General features: G+C 38.9%; 1 protein-coding gene across 2 annotated transcripts in view; it reads right to left on the reverse strand.

Moving 5' to 3' along the window:
* The window catches only part of BMP5 (bone morphogenetic protein 5), an 81,938-nt gene that overhangs the window by 12,062 nt on the left and 47,232 nt on the right, over positions 1–22,644 (reverse strand). For both annotated transcript variants that reach the window (XR_003092029.1, XM_006036775.2), the window contains exon 4: positions 8,089–8,286. Coding sequence is in view for 1 of the 2 variants with exons in the window: in XM_006036775.2 (XP_006036837.1) it covers positions 8,089–8,286 (198 nt within the window). In the remaining variant the exon portion in view is untranslated. The remainder of the gene's footprint in view (positions 1–8,088; positions 8,287–22,644) is intronic.

Below are 22,644 nucleotides of genomic sequence, written 5' to 3' on the forward strand. Positions count from 1 at the left end.
ATGCAGCCATACATATACATATTTACATATACACACATATATACATATATATACATACACATATACATATATATGTGTGTGTGTATGTGTGCGTGTATGTATGTGTGTATACACACACAAACATGCACACACACACATATATGGCTGAATATATTGGAAATTATTTGAAAATATATTAAACCTGTGTTATCCTACATTATTCATATGATGTTATGCATTGGATACATATCTTTCTGTAAAACAGCTAAACCACACACCTATTTAGAATGCTAAATAACTAAAGCAAATCCATATTCCTTCTCAAAATTCTGCCATTTGTATGAGACAAATGTTGTGTGTAATGTAACATTGCATAAAAGTAGCCAGGGTGACATTTACAATAAGATCAGATGCCAAGGATTGCATTTCACATAGTGTAGCTTCAAGGTCCATATGCTTATTCTGTCAGGAATCAAAACCATGGGATATTGTGACTAAATAAACTTTCTACTTAAGCCATTCAGGGATTGCAATTAAGTTCCAAATCCATATGTGACAGAAAAGTCTTTGGAAAAAGGGCAAGAAAATCAAATGTGTTATTCATAAAAAATGCAGGGCAGTCAGGAAGATTTTTTTTGAAGGAGATAGGCTCATTTATATTTACTTCTGCCTGAATGTGCAATCACAAAGCACTATATGTTCAATTAATTAGTGTGCCATCCACCAATAAAATCTAGGAAAGGCGCAGTTAAGTTTCCTATTCTTATAATATTGTAAACAAAATGTCCACAGCCATGCTTTGGACTTTCAGGGTATAAGAATGTTTTCAAGATTTAATTATACATTTTGTTTTGAGCTGTTTATTCTTTTTTTGTCTTTTCTGACAAAATTCACTAGAATTTAATGCTGGACGCTTTATACAAAAAAAACCCAACCCTTTTTATCCATTTCAGTGACATGTTTAAAAGCCAAAAATAACCTTTTCTTTGACTAAAATGGGAACAGTGGCTAAGTAGAAACAAACAAGTACTACGTATTCCAAGCCATTGTGTATACTTGCAAATGGGTACTAAAAGGATAAATTCAGCACTCTGCACAGTCAAAGCCCTAAAACTGGGGGATGTCAAAAACTGACCTGTCAACATTATGAAAGACATTTGACCAATTACTACCGCAACTAATATATAAGTGTTTTTTGTTCTTAATCACATTAGAAATGTTTGTGTGCATGTGCTTGCCTTTACAAAAATGTAATTCCTACTTTTAATTTGTTAGAAGGGAGAAAAAAACAGCATGACACATGACAAGGGGGAATGTCCTTAATCTGGTGAGGATGAAATTAAGTTTGTTTCACTTGTGGGAATATATACACAAAACAACAAAAAAGAGAAAAGAATGCTTGGATTCAAGTCAGGATAGGAAGTTCCCACACTAATTTCTTCTGAAATAGAAAGAAAGAAGTTCCTAAATCCTGCAAAAAAACCAAACATATCACCATACAGAACAGCATACCCAACCTAAACTTTTGGAAATCAAGACTTTACTCTGAATGCATTAGATCCAGAATTACTCAGGAGGTCATGAGACAATGGACCAAACTGCAATGACTTACAACCTTTACAATACCGTATTTTACAATGGTAATTCACAGAGGTTATAACTAAGAATAGAATTTGGCCTGCTGACATGACATTATTGCCTGCAAAATCTGTTTGCTATTTATGACCAGAATAGTTTTTTGATTTATTTATTAAAGGACTTAATTGTAGTTTTTAGCTCCTAGCCATTGCTAGCAGCTGCACCTTTGCATTCTAAGAAAATGTGCTGCCTTCTATACCCCCTGGAAAGTGATACAGCATATAGCTTCTGAATATGCAAAGGTGGCTTCTGAATAGGAGAGAGAAGGAAGTTACTCTGCCTAGATCAGCTGGGCAGAACCTAGACCTAAAGTGGTAGCTACTGGCATCTTCATTTGTTGACTTTGATAATTACATTTGTTAAAACAAAAACTTCTTGAAATATTTATACCATACAAAGCATATAACTGATCCTTAGCAACACCCAAGTACCATAGGCTAGTTTACTTACCCAAAAAATGGATGACTATTGCAGCAAGGAGCAAAGCAATGATATATGGCGAGTTGGCTTGTTGTAGTTTAAGTAGGTGGCAACACTCACACCTCTGAACGTTTTAGCCAGATCCAGACATGCAGGCACATATGGTCTGTGGCATTGCAAACCTTTTTGCGGCACTCTAAACCATACACCCAGCATGTTAAACTGTCCTAGGCACTGCTAATTTGCAGCACCAAGGCGAAATTTGCTAGTGGGATTTCCTAGTGGGGAGCAAAAAAAAACCCTGAATAAAAAAAGAGACTGAAAGCACATCAAAGTGACGTGTACTGGGACAAACACAGAGGTGGGGGAGCAAGCAGCCCAGGGCTGCCTGCTACTCCATCTCCACGCGCTGCAGAGCCCCCTACTGAGACACCCTGTGCCCCAGCCAGCCTTTCTAGCTGGCGGGGGTGCAGTGTGCCTCAAGACGGGGGAGCAGGCACCTCTGGGCTCGCTGTTCCCCTGTGTCTGCATGCCTCAGTGTGGGGGCTTCACTGTGGAGCCCCCGCACTGAAGCACATGGAGCCCCTATCTCAAACCACTCTGTGCCCCAGCTAGCCCCCACTTCAGCACATGGAAAAACAAGGCAATGTCCCCTAGTGCAAAGCCTACAGGCAAGGGCATACACTGCAGCACAAAGTAGGGGCCCAAATTTGTACCGCTACTAACTGTGCTGCTGCAAACACATGCCCCTGATTGTGTGGATGCATCTTTTGTTGTGAATGGCACCATTTCTTTATTCTCTATCTTACTGCACTACTTAACATGTGACAGTAAATTCCAGAGAACTGGTTTTGCTTGTCAGCAGCTTAAGGTGCAGTTTCCCAGAAAGCTCTGCATCTATCCCCTTGAAACATGGTAGGCTTTTTGGTCTTAGCAAGAGCTACCACCCCTGCAGTTTTCAACTCACTGTAGCTTAACATAGACACATGACATGAGTTTTGCTTTCAGGACTTTGAGGTACAGTTTACCAGAAAGCCCTGCACCTATCATCTTGAAACTTGGCAGGCTTCATGCCCTCAGTAGTGGCTACCAACTCTGAAATATTCATCTGAATCAGGTAAAAAACAACATAGTTATATATATTTAATTGATTCCCCATTATACCCTATGGCCAAATCTCCGAATCCAACCGAATCAGTTCAGAAAAGTGATTCGAATCTCCAAATCAAATCAACCAAATCCAAACTGGCTGAATCTGAATTGAATAGTTGACTATTCACACAGGCCTAGTGTTCATCCCTGTTTGTTCAACTGGTTTTACTATGACTTTACTGCTGGGGGGACATACACAATATACTTGTGCTCTGAGATTAGGGCACAAAATTGTTTTTAGATGCCTGGCTGGTATGTCTTTTCTTGCTGGCATTCTCATATTCGTATTCATCACCAGGTTTACAGAGATTTTATTTTAGTCTCCTGAGGACTGGAATCATTGCAAACAGAAGTTGAATACAGAGACTATCTAATGAAACTAAGGTTATGGATAGGCATTCATATCTAGCGCTGCACATTTCTGGAAACTTGGAAGCACTAGAAATCTTAGTGAGGGAGGAATGTAGAGGCATCCCAGCCTGCAGTCATGCATTTCCCCCTGTTCCCCCACATTCCCAAATGGGATGACTGGTAAAGGTTGGGGAGCAGCTGGTGCTGCTCCACTCAGCAGGGACCTCTGCACCCCGCACATTCCCCAGACCTGTCTGACATTTTCCTACTGTTTTCACCACTGTCTTCTCCCTAACAGGGGTCACCCTGGCCTGGGGAAGTTGGGTGGGGGGTATTTCCCTAAGAGTTGGGGAGGAGCATAAATGTACAGGTATTCATTCTTGAGCAAGAAATGTAGATACAGGCAATATTTTCCTTGTTGAGGAAGGAAGATCTTTCTCCCGGATCTATCCTGTTTCCTTCAAGAGAAACTACACATGCCTCTACACTACCAGTTTCTACTGTAGTTTCTTATTGGAAAATGCAATAGGATCCTACTTAACAGAACTATTGAGCTTTTTAATTTTACGTATTATTCAAACCGGGCTTGGGTAGTGATTTATACGGCGCATAAAATAATGCTGCCTACTGTTTAACCAATACAAAATGTACTGCATTCAATATTTAAAGTAGCTTTCTTAAAGTTACTAAAACAACCACAAAATGTTCACTGCTGTACCAATTTGAAACAAGCTAGGGATGTTAGTCAAAAAATAAAAAAAACACCAAGAAAAGTATACAACGTTATAGCTTCCTTTTCACCATTACAATTCTAGTCAGCCTACCTCTAATTATAAACTTAGTTTCTTCAGAGAGGGGCCTGGGATTGAAATACATAATTACACGGGAATGGAATTAGCTGCATTTACCTGCATGCCTAGAATATCACTGTCAGAATCAGTGGAGGATTTGTAGGAAATATGCAATTGTGGTTTTTATATGTAATTTATGCAAGGAAAATATTCAGCCTAAAGATCAGAGATTGTTCTTTTGGAGGCAATCCAGTGAATGTGTCTGAGTGTATTTCCTTAAAAAGAAAAAACAAAAAAAAGACTATTATACCACCTAATTCAAAGCCATTTTATAAAAAAGAAAATGCATCTTTCATTGGCAGACATTATGCAAGGTGTTCTTTAGACCCAGTCTTGGCTGTTTAACAATTAAAAGCACATTCAGGCCTGGCAATCAGTTGTGATTTTTCAACCAAAGGCAATGACTTTGACAAAATCAGATGCGGTGTAAGCAATCACATCGACATTGACTTTGACACAAAGTTTACACCTGAATTAAAACATGCATAGTAGATTTTTAATATCAATATAGTTCTCCTTTTTAAAATTCTAAGAGCATTTAGATCCTTAATTAAGAATGATTTCTTAAGAAGAGTCATGTTTGAAGTAATCAAACATGATTTTCTGGCATAAAGTAACTGTGACTTGCTTTTTTTTCTTCCACTAGTAATAATTTTAACTGTCCAGTATGACTCATATTATTATCATTGTTCCCCTGTCTAATTCCTTGTTGGGTTATAAAGTGCTCTTGTAGGCGAGTTGTTCTAGGGATCAGTCAAACAGTAAATGAGGGAATTTTACAATGCCCAAAAGAGACAGGCAAAAGAGCAATTATAAGGAAAGTACCATTGCTTCTAACAACTTGCAGGTGCTTTTCAATCTATATACAGCAAGCTTTTTAAAGGCTGCATTTTGGAGACTACAGCCCCCAACAGCAATAGAAAAATATGTTTGGTATCCCTGCTGCTTGGCTCATGGAATAATTTGTGCTACATTTCTCAGTGCTGAGTGGGACACAAAAGAATGGATATGATTTAGTGTTTTTATAAATCATACATACACATTCTATGGAAATATCAGCCACTATGACTTACTGTACTAATAATAGTTCTATTTATTGCATTTTTTTCTTTCCTTTCCTTTTTTCTGGAATTTTCTGATAGTTTTCATATTTATTTTTACCCTAAAACAGAACTTTGTCACAAATTATCAGATAGAATTACCTGGTTTTTGAGAATTTCTCTCATAGACAGACCATAGTAGATGATTCAAAAAGACCATCACTTTGTGTATCAATTTACTAGTAATTCATCCTTACTAAGGGTGAAATTACCATATTTTCTTGCATACAATATGAATCTTTTTCCCAAAAAAAGAGCTGCTAGAAATTGGAGCACACCTATGAGAGAAATACAGCAAGAGCAAATTCTGCCACTGACTGGGTGAAACCAAAAGTAAAACCTGCAGTAATCCACAAGAGCAGAACAATGAGCAGGCAATGAGCTGCTGCTACTCAGTTACTTACCACAAGGAAGAATCATTTTTACCCTCATCCTGCCTTTCAAAAATAAGATATGTACTATATTGTTGTACATGAAAAAAATACAGTAATCCCTGTGCAGAATGCTAGCACAATGTTTTACACTGTTTAAGACCCATTTAAGCTGCTATTTTGAAGTTTTGAATAGGATTCTGTAAGGCTTATAATACTAGTTCTCCACAAATAGCTGGTATTAACCAAAAGTTGAATTCTGTTTACAACAGGACATTCAGATGGCGTTAATTAATTAATTAATTACTTAATTCCTGATGCACTAGAAATGTCAACAACCATAGCATTTTCTAACAGTGTGTATATTTATATACAAGTGTGCTCTCCCCAGAAATAAGAAAAGCCTGTTCAAAAATGGAATTCAAACAAATTCTTCATACTTCTTGATGTCAAAGAAATAATTTTGAACACAATGAATTGAAGTCACTGAAACCAACAACCACTACAAGCATCTTCATATATATTAGCACCCAGCTATACACATTTTTAAAGACATTTCAGGTGACTAAGAGTTCAGGTTGCAGAAGGCATACTATCAGTTAGGGATAAAATATGGAAATAGGGCTCCTTGCAGGCTGAATCTGGAGCAGGGGCTATTCACAGGCTGGATTCAGAAAGATCAATGAGGATGAGTACAATGGCAATAGCATCTGTAGCCAATGCGTGCCCCCCACTGCCAGCACATGTCACCAATGGGGCTCCATGCCCCAGGTTTAAGCGGCAAACACCAAATGGTTAGCCCTTCTCACAACACAACTCTGTAGGCCAGATAACAGCTTACACATGGTACATTTGATACCCATAGTTTACTCTTTTGGATTGACTGATGCTGACTCTCCAGACTTCCATGAAGCTTAACAACATCTTTTGCTAAAATTCCAACTGGGTAGGTATTCTGGGGTTACTGTTTTACTCTACAGGAAAATGTGATAGATGTAAACAAACAAACACATAGCGATAGGATATGCACAAAATTTCTGAAGACACCATTAGTCCTCCCTTAATGATACAATAATTATACATACGTTAAAAAAACCATACTAAATTGTGCATACATTTCTCTACATCAGTTTTCTTGTCATTCTGGGGGATTCCTAGGCTGGGACCTTACAGGCTTGTCCAGGATTTTTCTAGATCAAGTATCTGTATTATTAACCTACCCTGCCTTGTGTGAATTTGATAGGTCACTACACTGGGCCTTCTAATCTGAAAGCCTATTTATCACTTCTCATCTCTTGCCACCACTTCTCACTTTCTGTCTCTTGTCCCAACCTTTTATGTGAGGACTTGTGATATTTTATATATATTCCCTTACTGGCACCTTTTGTTTTTTATTCTGTCTTTCTAAACTGGAGCACCCTGAAGAAAGGTAAGTGAAAACTGGTTCTTCTGTGCAGAAGCTCTTTTTTATCCCAGCTGTTTCCATCTTAATAGCTGTTCATTAAGAGTTAATGACAGACCATTACCCCTGATATGACAGGGACAAGAGGCCTTGTCATTGCCAAAGAGACATTCTCAATACAGCAATTTTCATAGTAACCTTGGAATAACTTCATAATATCACCCAGAATTCATAAGCCAGACAAAGGTTCCCCAATTCCGAACAAGGGTTTTCTTTTCTCTGAAGGGTAAGAAATAGAAAACATTCTTCAGTTAGAGCATTTAAATGCTGTCAGTATTTATGAAAGCATTTGAATTCACCGTATTTAGAATAAGTAGTGTTGCAATTATCTGCATACCAGGTGCATTGCTGTTTTGAGAACTGGGTGTTTGAACCACAGTATTAAAAGCATTGAAAAAGTATCTGTGCTAAGTTACCTGATTACCCCTTAACATATTAAAGGTGCATACTATCCAGTATATACTTATCCCAGAAGAACAAGTACATTAGTCCTAGCCAACAATTGTATTTTGTTTTCTCACTTCAGACAATTTCATTCTTTTGAATAAGATTTCTCCAGTTTTGCATCCAAAGGCACAGCTGAACCAATCAGCAGCCAGGAAAATGGAGGCTGCTGAATAATCACTGCATTATTCTATAGATCAAACAATCTAAGCATACAGAAAAAAATTATTCACAGCATCTGACCTTTATTAAGTGCAAAATTAAATATATGGTCATTCATGGATTACAGGTGTATCTATTACAGCATTGCTTCATCTTACCCCCAGCACTGGGCATCCTGGAAGAATCTTGATGGCTACCAGATTTGTTGCGATTCTGATTTTTCTTTTTATTGTTGGCTGCTCGGACAGATCGAAAAAGCACTTCACTCGCCTTGAAGAATGCAACCATGAATGGCTGCTTTGATTGAGGCCCATGTCTTCCTATCAGACCAGCTGATTTAACATTGATACTGCGACCTATGAAGCAACGCAAACATTCTATTATACCATAAATTAAATACATGAGGTGAATGAAGGCACTAATGAAGTCAATGGGAGTTTTGCCACTGCCTTTCTAATATTGTAACTCCATAATCCTGGAGTTACAATATTAGAAATCCTAACCTAGTTTTGTTCCTGTAACTTAAAAGGCAGATAATTCCAGATTCATTTACAAAGTTTTCAACAACTTTACAAGCTGTCTACCACAGCATGAAAACTCTATCTTCATATGCTACACACTTATACAAATTACTGATAGCACAGGCTAGTGTTATGTATGTTTTTATAGCAAAGAAATTAAATCAATCTCATTAAGCTCTGTACACTATGGAAAATATAACACAATGTAGTCATCTTATTCTGTATCACAAGAATGTTAAATCTGAAACCCTATATCCCCAAAAGCAAATCAAGAGCAATGAGAAGTGTAGGCAATAAATAAATGTATGCTTTAAATAATAAATAATGTAAAACATTACTCAAAGCTCATGTGAAGTTGCTTCTACAGGTATGGGGGCACTCAGTCTTTCAAACAAAATATATAATAGAGTTTGAAATATGTACATTATTGACTCTGGTTCTGTTCCTAAGGGATGTACATATTTCTTTAAAGTATTTGTTCAGTCAGGACTGCATATAACCTCACTATATTATAGCATCTGACCCTCCTAGAAGAAAAGAATGTAAAACAAGTCACTGAAACTGCATCAGTGACATTTTAACAAATAAACCCTTACTCTTAACAGAATTTATTTTGGCAGCATAAACACTTCTGTGTGTACATGTATTATGCAGAGCCCTTCAACCGTCAGAAAATGAGACAGTGTCATGTGAAGCTGTGCAGCTGTGCAAGAGTGAAGGGACACAGAGGTCCTCTAAATGGGAAGGTATTGGTGAAGAAACGGTGTAGGTTGTAATCTGGGCAGCATAAGGGTGCTTACTTATTGTTCTAATACACACTGGGAAAACGTGTGAACAAGGACAACAATGGAGCATCTGCCTCCTCAAATGCAGAATGCCACTAAATTTGATCTTAGGCGAAAAGAACTTACAAATAATCATAGGAGTAAACCCTTAAACAAATAAGCATATAGGTTTTCTTTTTAAATGCAAACTTACAGTGGCTGCATGCCAGAGTCTATATTTCTTAGAAAAACTCTATCACTGGCATAAATGAAAGAGGCAGTTTGATTTGTGGCTAAAGCAGTTTCCATTCTACTTCCACTGTAACAAATGTATTAATTCAGCTCAGACTTCCTCCTTCTGGCAGCCCTTTTGCAGTAAAAAGAGAAATTAGAAGTTCCAGCCAAATACCATACCTTGAACTGACCCACTTCAATACATAAACACTTTTACAACATGTTTATTCAGGTGTAGCACTTTAAATTGGTTTAAGATGTTTCCAGTGACAGAGAGCCTAGCAAAGGCAAAAAGAAGAGCTGAGAAAGTTAGCAGTTATGGAGCAGAGTAATTGGCAACATATTCTGAACAATTTTCATAATTACTTTTTTGACTGCAAGGGCAAAATATATTTGTTGAAGCTTCTGATTTCATTTTTAAATGGCTTGTTAATCTTGTGTATATCTAATTCTTTTCATATATTTATTTAAATTATTATTAAATAATACAGTAAAATTAATTTTTCAATGTTTAACTCCTCTGTAGAAAGTCAGATACAAAACAATGTAGAGACTATTCTCTTCTGTGTTCATTGTACCATGCCACTTACTGAAGTCACAAGTTTCCCTTAGCTTTCTAGAGGGGTAAGTGGCTTAAATATATAGATAATGAACATTCTGTAAGTCATTGGAATATATATGTTCCCTATCTATCTATCTATCTATCTAGGATATAGATCTAGATAGATAGATAGATCTATATATTTATATTTATTCTAGATAGATAGATAGACAGAAATAGAGAATATAATGACTTTCAGATTTTTCATTTTATTTGTAAAAGATTAATACCTTACTGGCAGATCTTTTAAGAATATTGCTAGATTTATGTACTGAGGGCTATAAAGATGTGCATAGGTTCTCTGAATTTTAAATCTAGGTTTTCTGAATTTACAAAGGTGGATATTGTGTGAGCTGCAAAATACCCTTCAAACCAATGTGAACTCCCTTTAAAATAACTTTTAATATTATTAAGTTTCCTTTTGGTTTCCTTTAGACTTCAGCAATGAGATGACTATTAAGATTCCACAAGTTAAGGTTTACTTAGTTATTCAAAGTATAGCGATATACCATAAAAAATTAAACCCATAAACCACACTCTCTTCAGATACAGAAGCAGTTTCTGTAGCTTTATACTTTCTGTTTACTTGATCTTTTAACCAGCCAAACTATATTTTTTTAGAAAAATAAATCTGCTCTCATGTAGGATAAGGACCCAATTCTGTCTCAACTGAAGTGAGCAGTAAATCTCCCATTGACTTACTCTCTGGCAGTTACAGATTTTACACATAAGCTGCTATAAGTGATCAGAAACTGATCTAAACCCATAACAGAACAGAAGTTTGGGGCACATAGACTGGTTTAAAAATGGCAGAACCTGGTCTAAGATAGGCCTGGACTAATATGGTATCAGACTTAATCAGTTTAGGTTAGACCAGTCTATCGAACTTCTGTACCAGATTCCCTCCCAACTCCACTTAGGTCATTGTCCGCCAGAATCTCAGGCTGTGTTGGAGAATAGCCCAATGGAAAATGGCTCACACTCTACTGCTCCAACCCAGCATCTAGTTGGCCCCTCCCCAAGGCTCCCAAAGAGCCAGGACTGCATAGCCACTCTGCCTAGCCACAGCTCCAGGTTCTTGGCTCCCAGCTACCTACTCCTGGCTCCAGCCAGGGTTCAGCTGGGAGCAGGAAGGGGAGTGGGGGAAAACACAGAGGCTTCTTCCATGGTCCTGTCCCAGTGCTGTTCTCACAGAAGCAGGACCACACAGAATTGCTGCCCAGCCCTAGCTCCCAGCTCCCGGCTCTGCCTGTTCTGGCTGCCTGCTTACTGGCCAGAGCTGGAAGCTGTGTCCGGGCAGAGAGGCTGTGGTCTGACACAGCCAAAGCCTCCATTCCCCTCCTCCTCCCTTGCTACTCCATGGGGCCCAATTCTCCTGTCTCCAGAGCACTTCCCCTTCCCCGCCCCATGCCACCACTGGCCAGGCTGCCAGGTGCGAAAGCCTAGAGCTGGTCATAGGAGAGGGTCCAAAGTGACAGCAGGGGTTTGGAGGCATGTGCCTGACAGACAATCAGGCATGGTCCCTGCTAGGTTGCACTCAGCTGCCCTCAGTAATCTCCAGCACACTGGGAGGCATATGGAAGTGCCTCAGCTACTGCAGGTATCTGTGCGCCCCCCACATCGAAAAGTGAACAGACATTTGTTCTGTTCACTCCAGATCCAGTCTATGCAGCTTAGAGAAACCCATGAAGGTTTGATTGATTCTGCCTCAGGCTCTTTGAATGTCTGTACTTAACCTCTGTGTCTGTAAGGGACAGGACTAGAAACAATAGTCTCAAACTGTAGCAATTTAGGTTGGAAATAAGGAAGAACTTTCTCATCATGAGGGTGGATAAGCAGTGGAAAAAGCTACCTAAATAAGTTGTGGAGTCATCATCCTTGGAGATTTTCAAGTAATGAGTAGACAAATACTTGACTGGGATCATTTAGTTAAAGATAATCCTACCCTGAGGTTGGACTAAATTACCTGGTTAGGTCCCTTCCAGCCCCACTTTCTAGGATACTCTAGAATCCACAGAAAGCATCCATTAGCCTTTAGGAACCTATTGTGAATGCTGGTTTACAACATCTCTAAAGCTTTATTATAATTTTCAGAAAATGATAATATCTACATGTTCATAAAACGTATATAGAAAATGCCAGATTTTCATTTTTACATGTTCTTTTTTTTTACTACAGAAAAATACAGCTATTATTTTGTTGCAAAGAGCTCAAAAATTGTATGGCAGGCCAGCATATTTTTAACACTATGAATTACTATTGGAAATCTCTGAGTTTGTTTTGTGAATCATTTGTACACCTAAAAGTTTTATCATTGCCTTGAAATGATTTCAAAGCACTACAGGGTGCTGCTGTACCTTGGTTGACTGCTTTAGGCTGTAAATTATAGGTCATTCTGTGTTGATTTTAAGTATACAAAGCACTAGAAAAATCAGAGTAGGCATTTACAAAGATTCCACAAGACTGTACAAGAAGAAGGATCCCCTTTAGACCAAGGACAAGTAGTGTGTCCTTCTCATAATCTATGAACTCTTCAAAACCTGTGGATCCTCTATGGCTCTTAATTGCCTTCAGCTCACAGTCTCTGCAAAACCCTTTTTAACACAAAGTCTTAAAGGGCTGGTGACTATTGTGCTACTCCTTGCAGCCAAAGTGTATGTTTTTCATCTATTTTTAACACAACTTCCTTTTGACTTCAGTGAGAGGACTGCAATTTCAGATTCTTTTAATACACAATATCCTATGTTGTGGTATAAAAACTACTGCATCACTCAGCCTGACTTGGTTATCTTCATTAGCTCTTTCAGGTTCATAAGCCAGCACAGTTTGCAGAACAGCAGAGTATATTTGTCCAGGAACTATTAAGCTGAGTTGTATCGTTCTTCAGGGGTGTGCATCAGAGCAGAATGTGGTCATATATGGTTCCATTTCTATCATGCCTTTTAATCCTGAAGGGTTTTAAACCATATTTCTTTTGTATTAGAAGTACACACAAAATCAATAAAATGCCATAATCAGTGAAGTTGGAAGACAGTGGACAGACAGACATGCTGGGCATATCTACAGAAAATGCTACTGCATGATGGTTATTACGTGTTTATTTAGTACTTGAATAATCAAGTACTAAATAAATGCATATGCATAGTAACTGGAGTTACTGCATAGTAGTTCCAGCAAATGTCTTTTTAGTGACACTACTGCACAGTAGCCTAATAAGACGGTGCAGTACCATATTAGCACTGTTGGTGATGCACTACTGAGCACTATTCAGCCACTCCACAGCTCGTCTCATGTAGACATGCCCAGCAAGCAGACAATCAGCTAACATCCAGCTCACAGAACTAGGGCACCGGGAAAAAATCTACTCTTAAATTTGAAAAAAAGTAAGGACTTACACTTAATGTTAAAGATCCAGAGAATCCCTAGTCTACTCACTCCTAACATGTCAATCAGTTATGATAATTCATTATCTATTTCCTACTTTGAAAGGTAAATTTGGAGGCAAAGGTTTACTTAAAGCATTATGTTCAAAATCTGTTGAACTCCTTACTCTTTATTCATACAATTTGGAGCATTTGGCAGGGTTTATTTGTTTGGCTTGGCATTTAAACTTATTTTTAGCTTTTATTCCATTTGATAGGAAAGAGCTCTCAGCAGTCTGCATAAAGGGTAGTGTTTAAGCGTAGGCTTCACTGATTGAATTGAATGATTACTAGTTTTCATTTTTCATCTAGTCCCACTAGAATTAGGTGTAACTCCTTTTAAAAATGCTTAAGAAACTCAGAAATGCAGGAGAGGTGCTGTATCTGCACTACTATAACTCCTTTCTTTATCCACAGAACTGGTATAATGCATAAGAACATAAAAAGGGACCGCCTCAAACATTGAATCTAAACTCCTGAAAGTCACACAGCTACATCATACAATGCCTTTCATAAACTTATCAACCTCCATCTTAAAAGCAGTTAGTCGTAGTTCTTTTTTATTTATTTATTTTGCCCCCAGGTACTCCAACTGGAAATGTGGCAGCACTTCAAGCTTCTCCACCACAATGTTCCTCACAACCCTGACCTGGAGAAATGGCCTAATTTTTCATGCTTTTCAAGCTTTTCTGCTAAGCTTGCCAGTGTAGATGCCAACTCAGGTGGAAAATTTTGTGATTTTTCTCTCTCAGTGTTATACCTAAGACCTTTCAGTCATGTTATGTAAGACATAACAGGCAGTTTAACAAGAATTTTCAGCCTCTATCCATCCTGGCTAGATTTATACTGGCAACCTATGACCATTATTTTGTCCTGAGTCACCCAACTGCAGCAAGCCATCTGTCTTGTTTTAAGAAACAAGCATTTATTTACTTTTAAAAGTACTCAACAAGCCACAAAACACATTATACAGCTTAACAAGAGCATTGAGGTCAGGGTTGCAAAATATATTTTGTGATATATTTAGCTTAAATTGGGAAGAAAAAAACCAGTGAGGGTATAAAGTACCATATTTTCTTGCATACAGCATAGGGTTACCATACGTCTGGGTTTTCCTGGACATGTCCTCTTTTTTGGCTCCCTGTCCTTGTGTCCGGGTGGGTTTTTTAAATAGGAGCAAATGTGTGGATTTTTGCTCTTCCTCTGCTTTCCTGGGAAGTTTGGGATTGCTTGGGGGCTTGGGGGCTGGGAGCAAGATGATTGGCTGTTGGAGGTCATGTGCTCTGCATGGCTGGAGTGGCAGGGGCTGTGGGTAAGGAGTGAGGGGCACCAGCAGGGTTGGCGGGGACAGGGGGCTGTTGGTTGGGAGTGAAGAGCACCAGCAGGGCTGGGGAGGGCATGGGCTTATGAGTGAGGGACAGAGGCAGGGCACAGGCATATCATTGCCCTCCCCACAATCGTATAGCCCTCTGACTTCTCCATCCCCTTCTCCCAGCTTCTTCCCCACCACAGGCGTCCTCTTTTTTTATACTGGAATTATGGTAACCCTACAACATACATATTCCCCTCTCCCACCTTAACTGGATGTGTGTATCAATCAGGGAAGCTGATTTTCTGAGCAGTATAGAAGCACCCTAATTTGATTGTTTCCTGCTCCACCGTGCAGCAGCTGCATTATTACTATTCAGGCACCTGAGGGAATCAACTGACTTAATGGCTCATTGTTCTTCACTCTAGAGATGTTAATCATTCTCTCTCTTTTTTAATGGTCTTGACATTCCACTAATCAAGGTAACCTTTAAATTTTGCTGTCTGCTAGGCCTCTGTCCTCTGTTTGCCCTGAAGACTCTTTAGCTCTTCAAAATCATAGATCCACCCAGGGAGATCAGTCTTTAGCAGCAGCTAGAGTATTCATCATAGTTAAGCAAGTGATCCAACTGAAGATTAGATTTGTCCCTGATTTTCATAGCTCTGGAATAATCTGCCTTTCATTCTGCCTTTCAACAATAAGCTGTGCATTCTATTCTGTGGTACATCATATGTGAGAAAGCAAGGTAGCTTTTGATTTCCTAAGAAAATATTTTTTATGACACATCTACACTTTATTTCCTACAGGAGTAATATATAGAAGGAGGAACTGGAATTTTTGTGAAAGACAAACGCAGATACAAGGCCAGGATTGTCAGCTTATTGAAGCAAAAAATCTATTGAACCAAAACACCCAAAAGATGTTTTACAGAATCAGACCTGTACAGTCCATGCTTAGAAGGCACCTTATGGCTGAGTAATTACATCAACTTTAATGGAATTTCATAAAAGCAGTCTGTACGTTTTAGATCAAAATTTGTGATGAAGATCCAATGAAGATTGAACCAAAAAAAGCTGAAAAGCATAACTATCCTTTTCTCCAGCTTATGAAGCACAAAAAATATTTTAGCACAATAAATTTCCTGTATTGCCTGGGCTTTTACACATACTGCTCCAAATAATTTGAATATTTTCACATTGCGGCAAACATGCAAATTTACACATATGAAGTGTATGTTGCAGTTAGTTTAAGTGTTTGATTTAACCCCTGCTGGCAAGGAACTGTAACCACTCCTAAAACAGTGGGTGATCTTGAACTATCTCCATTCTGCACTGTCTACCTCAACAGTATCATTCCGAGAGGAAGCCTTTGCCATAATTTTTAATATCCTTCATTCTGTAGTAAAATTAACCTAGTTCCTTGTGGTTTATCTATGCAGGTTGAAATTGGGATTGGGCTCTTTAAGGAAAGCACCTTGTATGACTGATGTACAATGATGCCATGATCCACTGGATTCTACTATATTATCTTGTATTATTTAAAAGAAACATATTTTGTAATTGTATAAGTATATAATTACATTGTGTTTAACATTTTCTTTATGTTTAATGCATTTAAAATGTGAATGCTATGTAAGAGCCTTGCAGCTTTTTGGCATAGTTACTAGAAAGATGATAAAATGGGGAGATTCTTTTATTAAGTGTGTTTAAAAAAGGAACTACATCTTCTAAAATAAGGTAAAGTCCTGGCTTTGTACTTGGAATCTGGCACCTACTTGTGGAATCATGCATGCCTGATTCTCAATTCATGGGATTACTTCATTGCAAACACATTATGAATTCATTCTAATATCCCCTCATATAAAGGCCAAAACCTAAAAGTGTCCATGAAGCAGAATCCAAACTCAGACACCACGCTCCATATATACTGCATAGGAAGGGCTGGGCACTTCACAATGGAATTCACAATAGATAGGATGCTGAGTAAGCTAACCATGGAAATACTGAAGAGAGAATGCATCTGAAATCTCACCACTTTCCAACATGCAATGATTCTTGGTTTGTTAAGAATCTGAAGTTAATTTCTACCTCACCCCTGCTTTGTCTCAAGGAACTCAAATATACATGTTTCATTCACAGTAGATTCCCCTAATCACCCAGGAATGGAGTAGACTGGATTGATGGGACTTTCCATACCTGCTATGGATATTATGCTACTGTGCAGGCAAGATTCATTGAGGTAGAAACAGAAAGACAAATAAGCATAATGTTCTAGTCCAGTGATTACAGAGCTCATTTTGGTGGGTGGCATTCTATAGTCTGTTCTCTGACTTGTTTAGGCATCTCACCATGGACAGCCAATGGATAATAGGCATAAACAGTCCTTGGAGCAGGAATCATAGTGTTCCCCTCTCATACTAAGGAGGGAAGTGGATCCAGGCCACACACTTTTTGGAAAAATTCTCTAATCACTAAGTTAATATATCTTTTAGCCTATAATGTATATATTGCATAAAAGTTGTGTATATCAACACCACAACCACTTCCTCTCTTGTTGATTTGGAATACAGTGGCCATGGCTACCGTATTTTTGGGATTCACTTAATATTGTCAATGTATATGTTAGGAATGCTCAGACTATGCTTACTGGAGTGGCTCCTTAAAAGTTACTTAGATAGAGGCATCTAAATTGAGGATCCCAAATAGGCTTAGGCATGAGATAGATACAGAAATGTTCAGTCTTGCTAACAGGGTCACAATTCTGGACATGTGCAAAACAGCTCTGGGCCATGAAAGAGCTTTATCAAAAGAAATGTTATCACCTATAGATTCCTAGGAATAGGATCTGAGGAGTATTCTTGCACTTACGCTCCTAAGTTCCACTTCAAGAACCTATGTTCTTTAATGAATCTGAGGGCATGAACATACTGCTAACATGGTGTTTTCTGAAAGGGCTGCACATGCACCACATGCAGCAATGGTATTGCTCTGGGGGCATTCCCATACAATCACCCTAGAGATGTATGTCTCTTGCATATTTGAGAATAGCTTCAGGGACTGGCCCTTGAGTGGCTTCTTCATTGTGTTTCTGGGTTTGGTGCACGGGAGCAAGAGCTAATGGGTGGGGCATGCTCAGGAGTACTCCTCCTAACAGTATAGACCACGGGTAGGCAATCCCCAGAAACAGTGCCAGAGAAAGGCATGTGAAGGCATTTCACTTGGCGCACACGCCTCAGGCAAGACAGCTGGGAAGGAGCCAGAGGTGTGGTGCTGCAACAAAGATTGGGCCTCTTGTGGCTTACTCACTATCCACCCTTGGTACACCAACATCTTACAAGTCAAGGTTGTGGGTGTTTTTGGCACTCTGCCCAAAAATGTTGCCAACCCCAGGTATAGACATGGTTCTAAGTGACTGAAGAAATGGACGAAGTGTTTTTTATTAAGCATGTGTTTGGTGTCATTCAGGCAACACAACATATGTTCCTTGCTTTAAAGAGCTCATAATCTAATTTATATAAACAGAGAAGCATATACTGAAGGGGCAGTATCCAAATATATTTATTCAGACCAAGATATATGTGTATATATTACTATATATTATTCAGTGAACAATTCGCAACACAAGCTCTCCACCCTTGACAGGCTTTAAAAAAACTTTTTTTAAAGAAAGGATTTAGAAAAAAAAGGTTGCTGACCGCCACACGAGATTGAGGGAGTTCAAACTGTAAGGACATCCTCTATGTAAAATAGTGGACCTCATTCAGAGCTTCAAGCATCACCGCTCTAATCTTTATAGAGGGAGGTATCTTTACAAGCATTCTCGCAACCTCTCCTCTGAAAACCTGTGCCACCTCCATTGTTTCCAGGAAGTCCCTGGTGTTCTGCAGGAGAGGTCCTTGGCCTACTGACATATCTATTCTTTGTTTCAGGAAATTCCACTCAGATTTGACCGAGATATAAAGTCTGGAAAAAAACATTTCTACCATTCTGATCCCATCAATATCACTAAATATTCCAAAGCCAGGTCTGTGCTGTTGTGAGAACAACAACTGTGCTGCCACCATCATACATTACACTGAAAATACCCAGGACTTACTGGAACAAAGATAAGGAGGCAGAGGGGCATCCAGGCACCATGTCATAAGTCCCAACTCACCATGTGGTCTCGGTGACCACAGAGGGGTAGAGAAGCTCTGAGGCAAGAAGAAAAGGAATGTGTATGAGGGTGGAAAACAGAGTCATGCTCTATACATGGGAGAAGCAGCTGGCATCAGAAATCAATCCCCTTCCTGGGAACAATATTCAGTGATAGAAGCTTCTCTAAATCTGGATGTGGGTGAAAGAAAACCAGGATGAAGTGGACTTTCCTAGACCCATCACTCAAGTCAAACAACCCATCCCACACTGGGGAAAAAAAACCCTACATGAATGAGGCAGAGTTAGGGAGCAGCTACTCCACACAGCCCACCTACTTCAAACACTGAGAGTATCCCAAGCGGGGACCCGCACAATAATAAATGCTGACAGAAGCAGCTTTAAATCTTACAGACTTCTGAAAACTGCTGTCTGCTTCTTTGAGAGAATGCACAGTGAGGGGGTCCTAGACTGTAGCTGAGAAAAGCATATGTTTGAACAAGACAGACAAGGTTCTTTGGGTAAATCTGATATCTTATTAGACCAACTCAAATAGCTGGAAAAATTCTTCTTAGCAGGCTTTCAGGTTTAAATATCCTTCGTCAGGCTGAGGAAGCATCTGCAGTTGGTGTATGTTCTTCCTGCATCTTCCTGGATGTCTGCCTATGTCCTTAGACCAACATGGCTACCACCCTGTAAGTTCTAACACTGTAAGTTCTTACAATGTGTTTAAGTAAACTACTTCCTGTCAGTAAAGTGGCAGGACACTCACAGTGCCCTCATCTCCTTTTTCCTCTGGCAACTTAAAGGATATGTGATGTCTTGGACATTATTTATTTGGGTAGCTATGATTCATGGTTACAAAAGTTGTTTAGAACAGGTAAGAAACACCAGCCTAGGATGGCTTTAGACAATGAAGTTTCTGCCTTGGGCAGTGGTTGGACTAATTCACCCACTCCTGGTGCTAACCTTGTGCAGAGCCAGGAGAATTCCCACCTTTATGTGCACCCCCTCTCCCCACCCCCCTCGCAATGCCTGCTTACCAGATCCAGCCCCTGTAGCACCCACTCCAGCTGGTCCAAGGCTGTGCTGCACACAGCACCTACTCTGCCGGTCTTGGACACCAGTTCCAGGCAGTCCAGGGTAGGTGGTGTGTGCAGCTCCAAGCCCAGACCAGCTGAAGACAGCACTGCATGCAGTGCTGTACCACACTGGCCAGAGTAGGCATTGGATCCCATGTGATTTGCTGAGTTTGACACCCTTAGACTATATGACTTCCTGAGGTCCCTTTCAGTCCTGCTTTTCCATAATTCTATAAATTTGTGCTTGGATCTATGGCTCTGGAATCTGATTTTCCTTGAGAGTTACAGAATTAGATCTTTCTCTTTCGCATTTAGGAATTAATGGATCAAGTTTTCTTCAGTTTGAATAACATGAGCAAAATGAATAATAATACTTTTCTTCTGTGAGTTCTATACTCTTGCAATTAAAATGATGGGCAAACTGTTGCTGACTTCCACTTGTTTAGCATTAAAACAAAGGTTCTGATTCATTGAAATATTTTTATAGCTAGATAGATAGATAGATAGATAGATAAGCAATTTGAATACATTTGTGTCTATATACAGTATAACCTCATGAATCCAGCATGCTCAGGACTGAGGACCTGCCAGAAATATGAAAATTCCAGATTTTTTAAAATGGAGCAGCAGCCAGTCATGGAACGGCTGGTGGGGGAAAGTGGGTAGCGGCAACCAGTCCCAGAGCAGCAGCCGCACACAGAGTGGAGGTGTGGGGTGGTGGATGGTGGCGGCAGCCCCTGCGTGCTAGCTTCCCTCTTTGCTGCTCTGTTACTGACTGCTGCTACTCCACGATGGTGTGTAGTTTGAAAAAGTACCTGATTTTCGATAATTCCAGATTTTTTATATCTGTATTTATGCGGTTATACTGTATCCCCAAATGAATACACACAACTTTGTGGTCACTTTCTTATATATGTAGGGAAAGCAACACAAATTTATTTAAATTGCTTCTATATCCGCATATATAATCTGTTGCAATTCACTTACTACTCCCCTCCTGCGTAAATAAGAATGTGATCCCCTCTTCATTTTAATTGAAGCTTTTGGTGTCAAAAGAGTGGAATCGCTCCAAAATGGACTCAACAAACTGTTGAATAGATAGACATTAAAAGAGATAATTTAAAAAATATGATCCTCAATTTATCACTGGCTCAGCAAAACAGTAAATTATATGCTGACAACTTCCATATGCTACGCAACTTGGTACTCATATTATTGGTACTCCTATTATTCTCCTATGCAACTTGGTACTCCTATTATTCAATATAACATATACCATTAACAGAAAAAGTCTACATTTCATATGAATGTGATTTTATGATACCAAATACCATCCTATAGAAAAAGCACATTCCAATGACATGTGGCCTTTTGTACTTTCTCAGCATTTTTAAGAGAAAAAATATGAGCTACAATAACCAGACATTTCCCCCACTTGTTATTCACACGTTTTAAATAGGGAAGTTTCTTATTGTTAATTTAAACATGACTGTTCATACATCACTTGGTGATGACTCAAGAAAATATGCCCGTGCACTAATTCTCTGAAAAGTCAACCAAAGATGACAGTCAGAAAATGATTGCTATTGCCAGCCATTTATAATATAGTAACATCCAGAAGGCACAGTCATGATTTAGGACGATTTATCCAAGTGCCATAAAATGCATAAAAAAATATAGTACTATCTTTAACTTTACCATCAAGGATCCCAATTCTGCATGACTAACTGAAGTGGCACAGCACAGCTCTCCCCTATAACTTGAAAATCTCCAGTTGCAAAAATGCCTATAGATGGGCTGTCCTCCAGAAAAGGTAAAAAAGGGTAAGGAGAGGAACTCGCTCCCAAAACAACCAGCTTCATTTAACTAAAGCAAACCAAAATTCAAACAAATTAGGCCATCAGTCAAGGTAAAGCTGCCTGTGTCACTGGAAGCTAAAAAGAATATTACATTTTTTCTTAGTAAGAAAACATGGCAATGTTTTCTTACTAAACATGGCATGTCTTACCCATGTTAACATGGGTAAGACATGGCAATGTAAGTTCAACTGTTATTTTACAGTTTCCTAAATGTACTAGTCAAAAGGTTTCTTTCTTGTTGTATACTGAACAAAGGCATTTTTTAGTCTAGTACCAATACATTATTTTCATTGTCTTTCTGAATGAGCTTCCTATGGTATCAAGGATATTTAACAAATATGTGAACCTTCTGAAAAGAAGCAGGAATAGAGTTTCTACTGAACAACAAATACTTTGCTTTATATCCATTATTACACACAAGCAACTATATTAAATGAATGTTAAAACTCCAAAGTCAAACATATAAAGATAGAAAATGCCAGTATTAAGGTTGCACATACAACCTTCATTTACCCTCCTTATCTGTGTTCATTATGACACCTTCTTGAAATATATGATTGCAAAATACTTTTTTTCCACAGCAGCCTGGAGCTGCACTTGTAGAAAAAGTCCTGATCAACCTTGCAGCCCAGGGCTGAAGTATGTGCAGTGAAAATCTATGTTTCAGATTTACCTAACTAATGAGTCTCTATCAAGAATGTACAAATCAAAATTTTTCAAAGGCTTATTTTTCAGATAAATGTGGGTAGAATTTTACAGGAACAGCCAAAAGCACATTCCTGTCTTGTC

Source organism: Alligator sinensis, unplaced genomic scaffold (assembly GCF_000455745.1).
Source record: "Alligator sinensis unplaced genomic scaffold, ASM45574v1 scaffold1311_1, whole genome shotgun sequence".
Taxonomy (NCBI): Eukaryota; Metazoa; Chordata; order Crocodylia; family Alligatoridae; genus Alligator; species Alligator sinensis.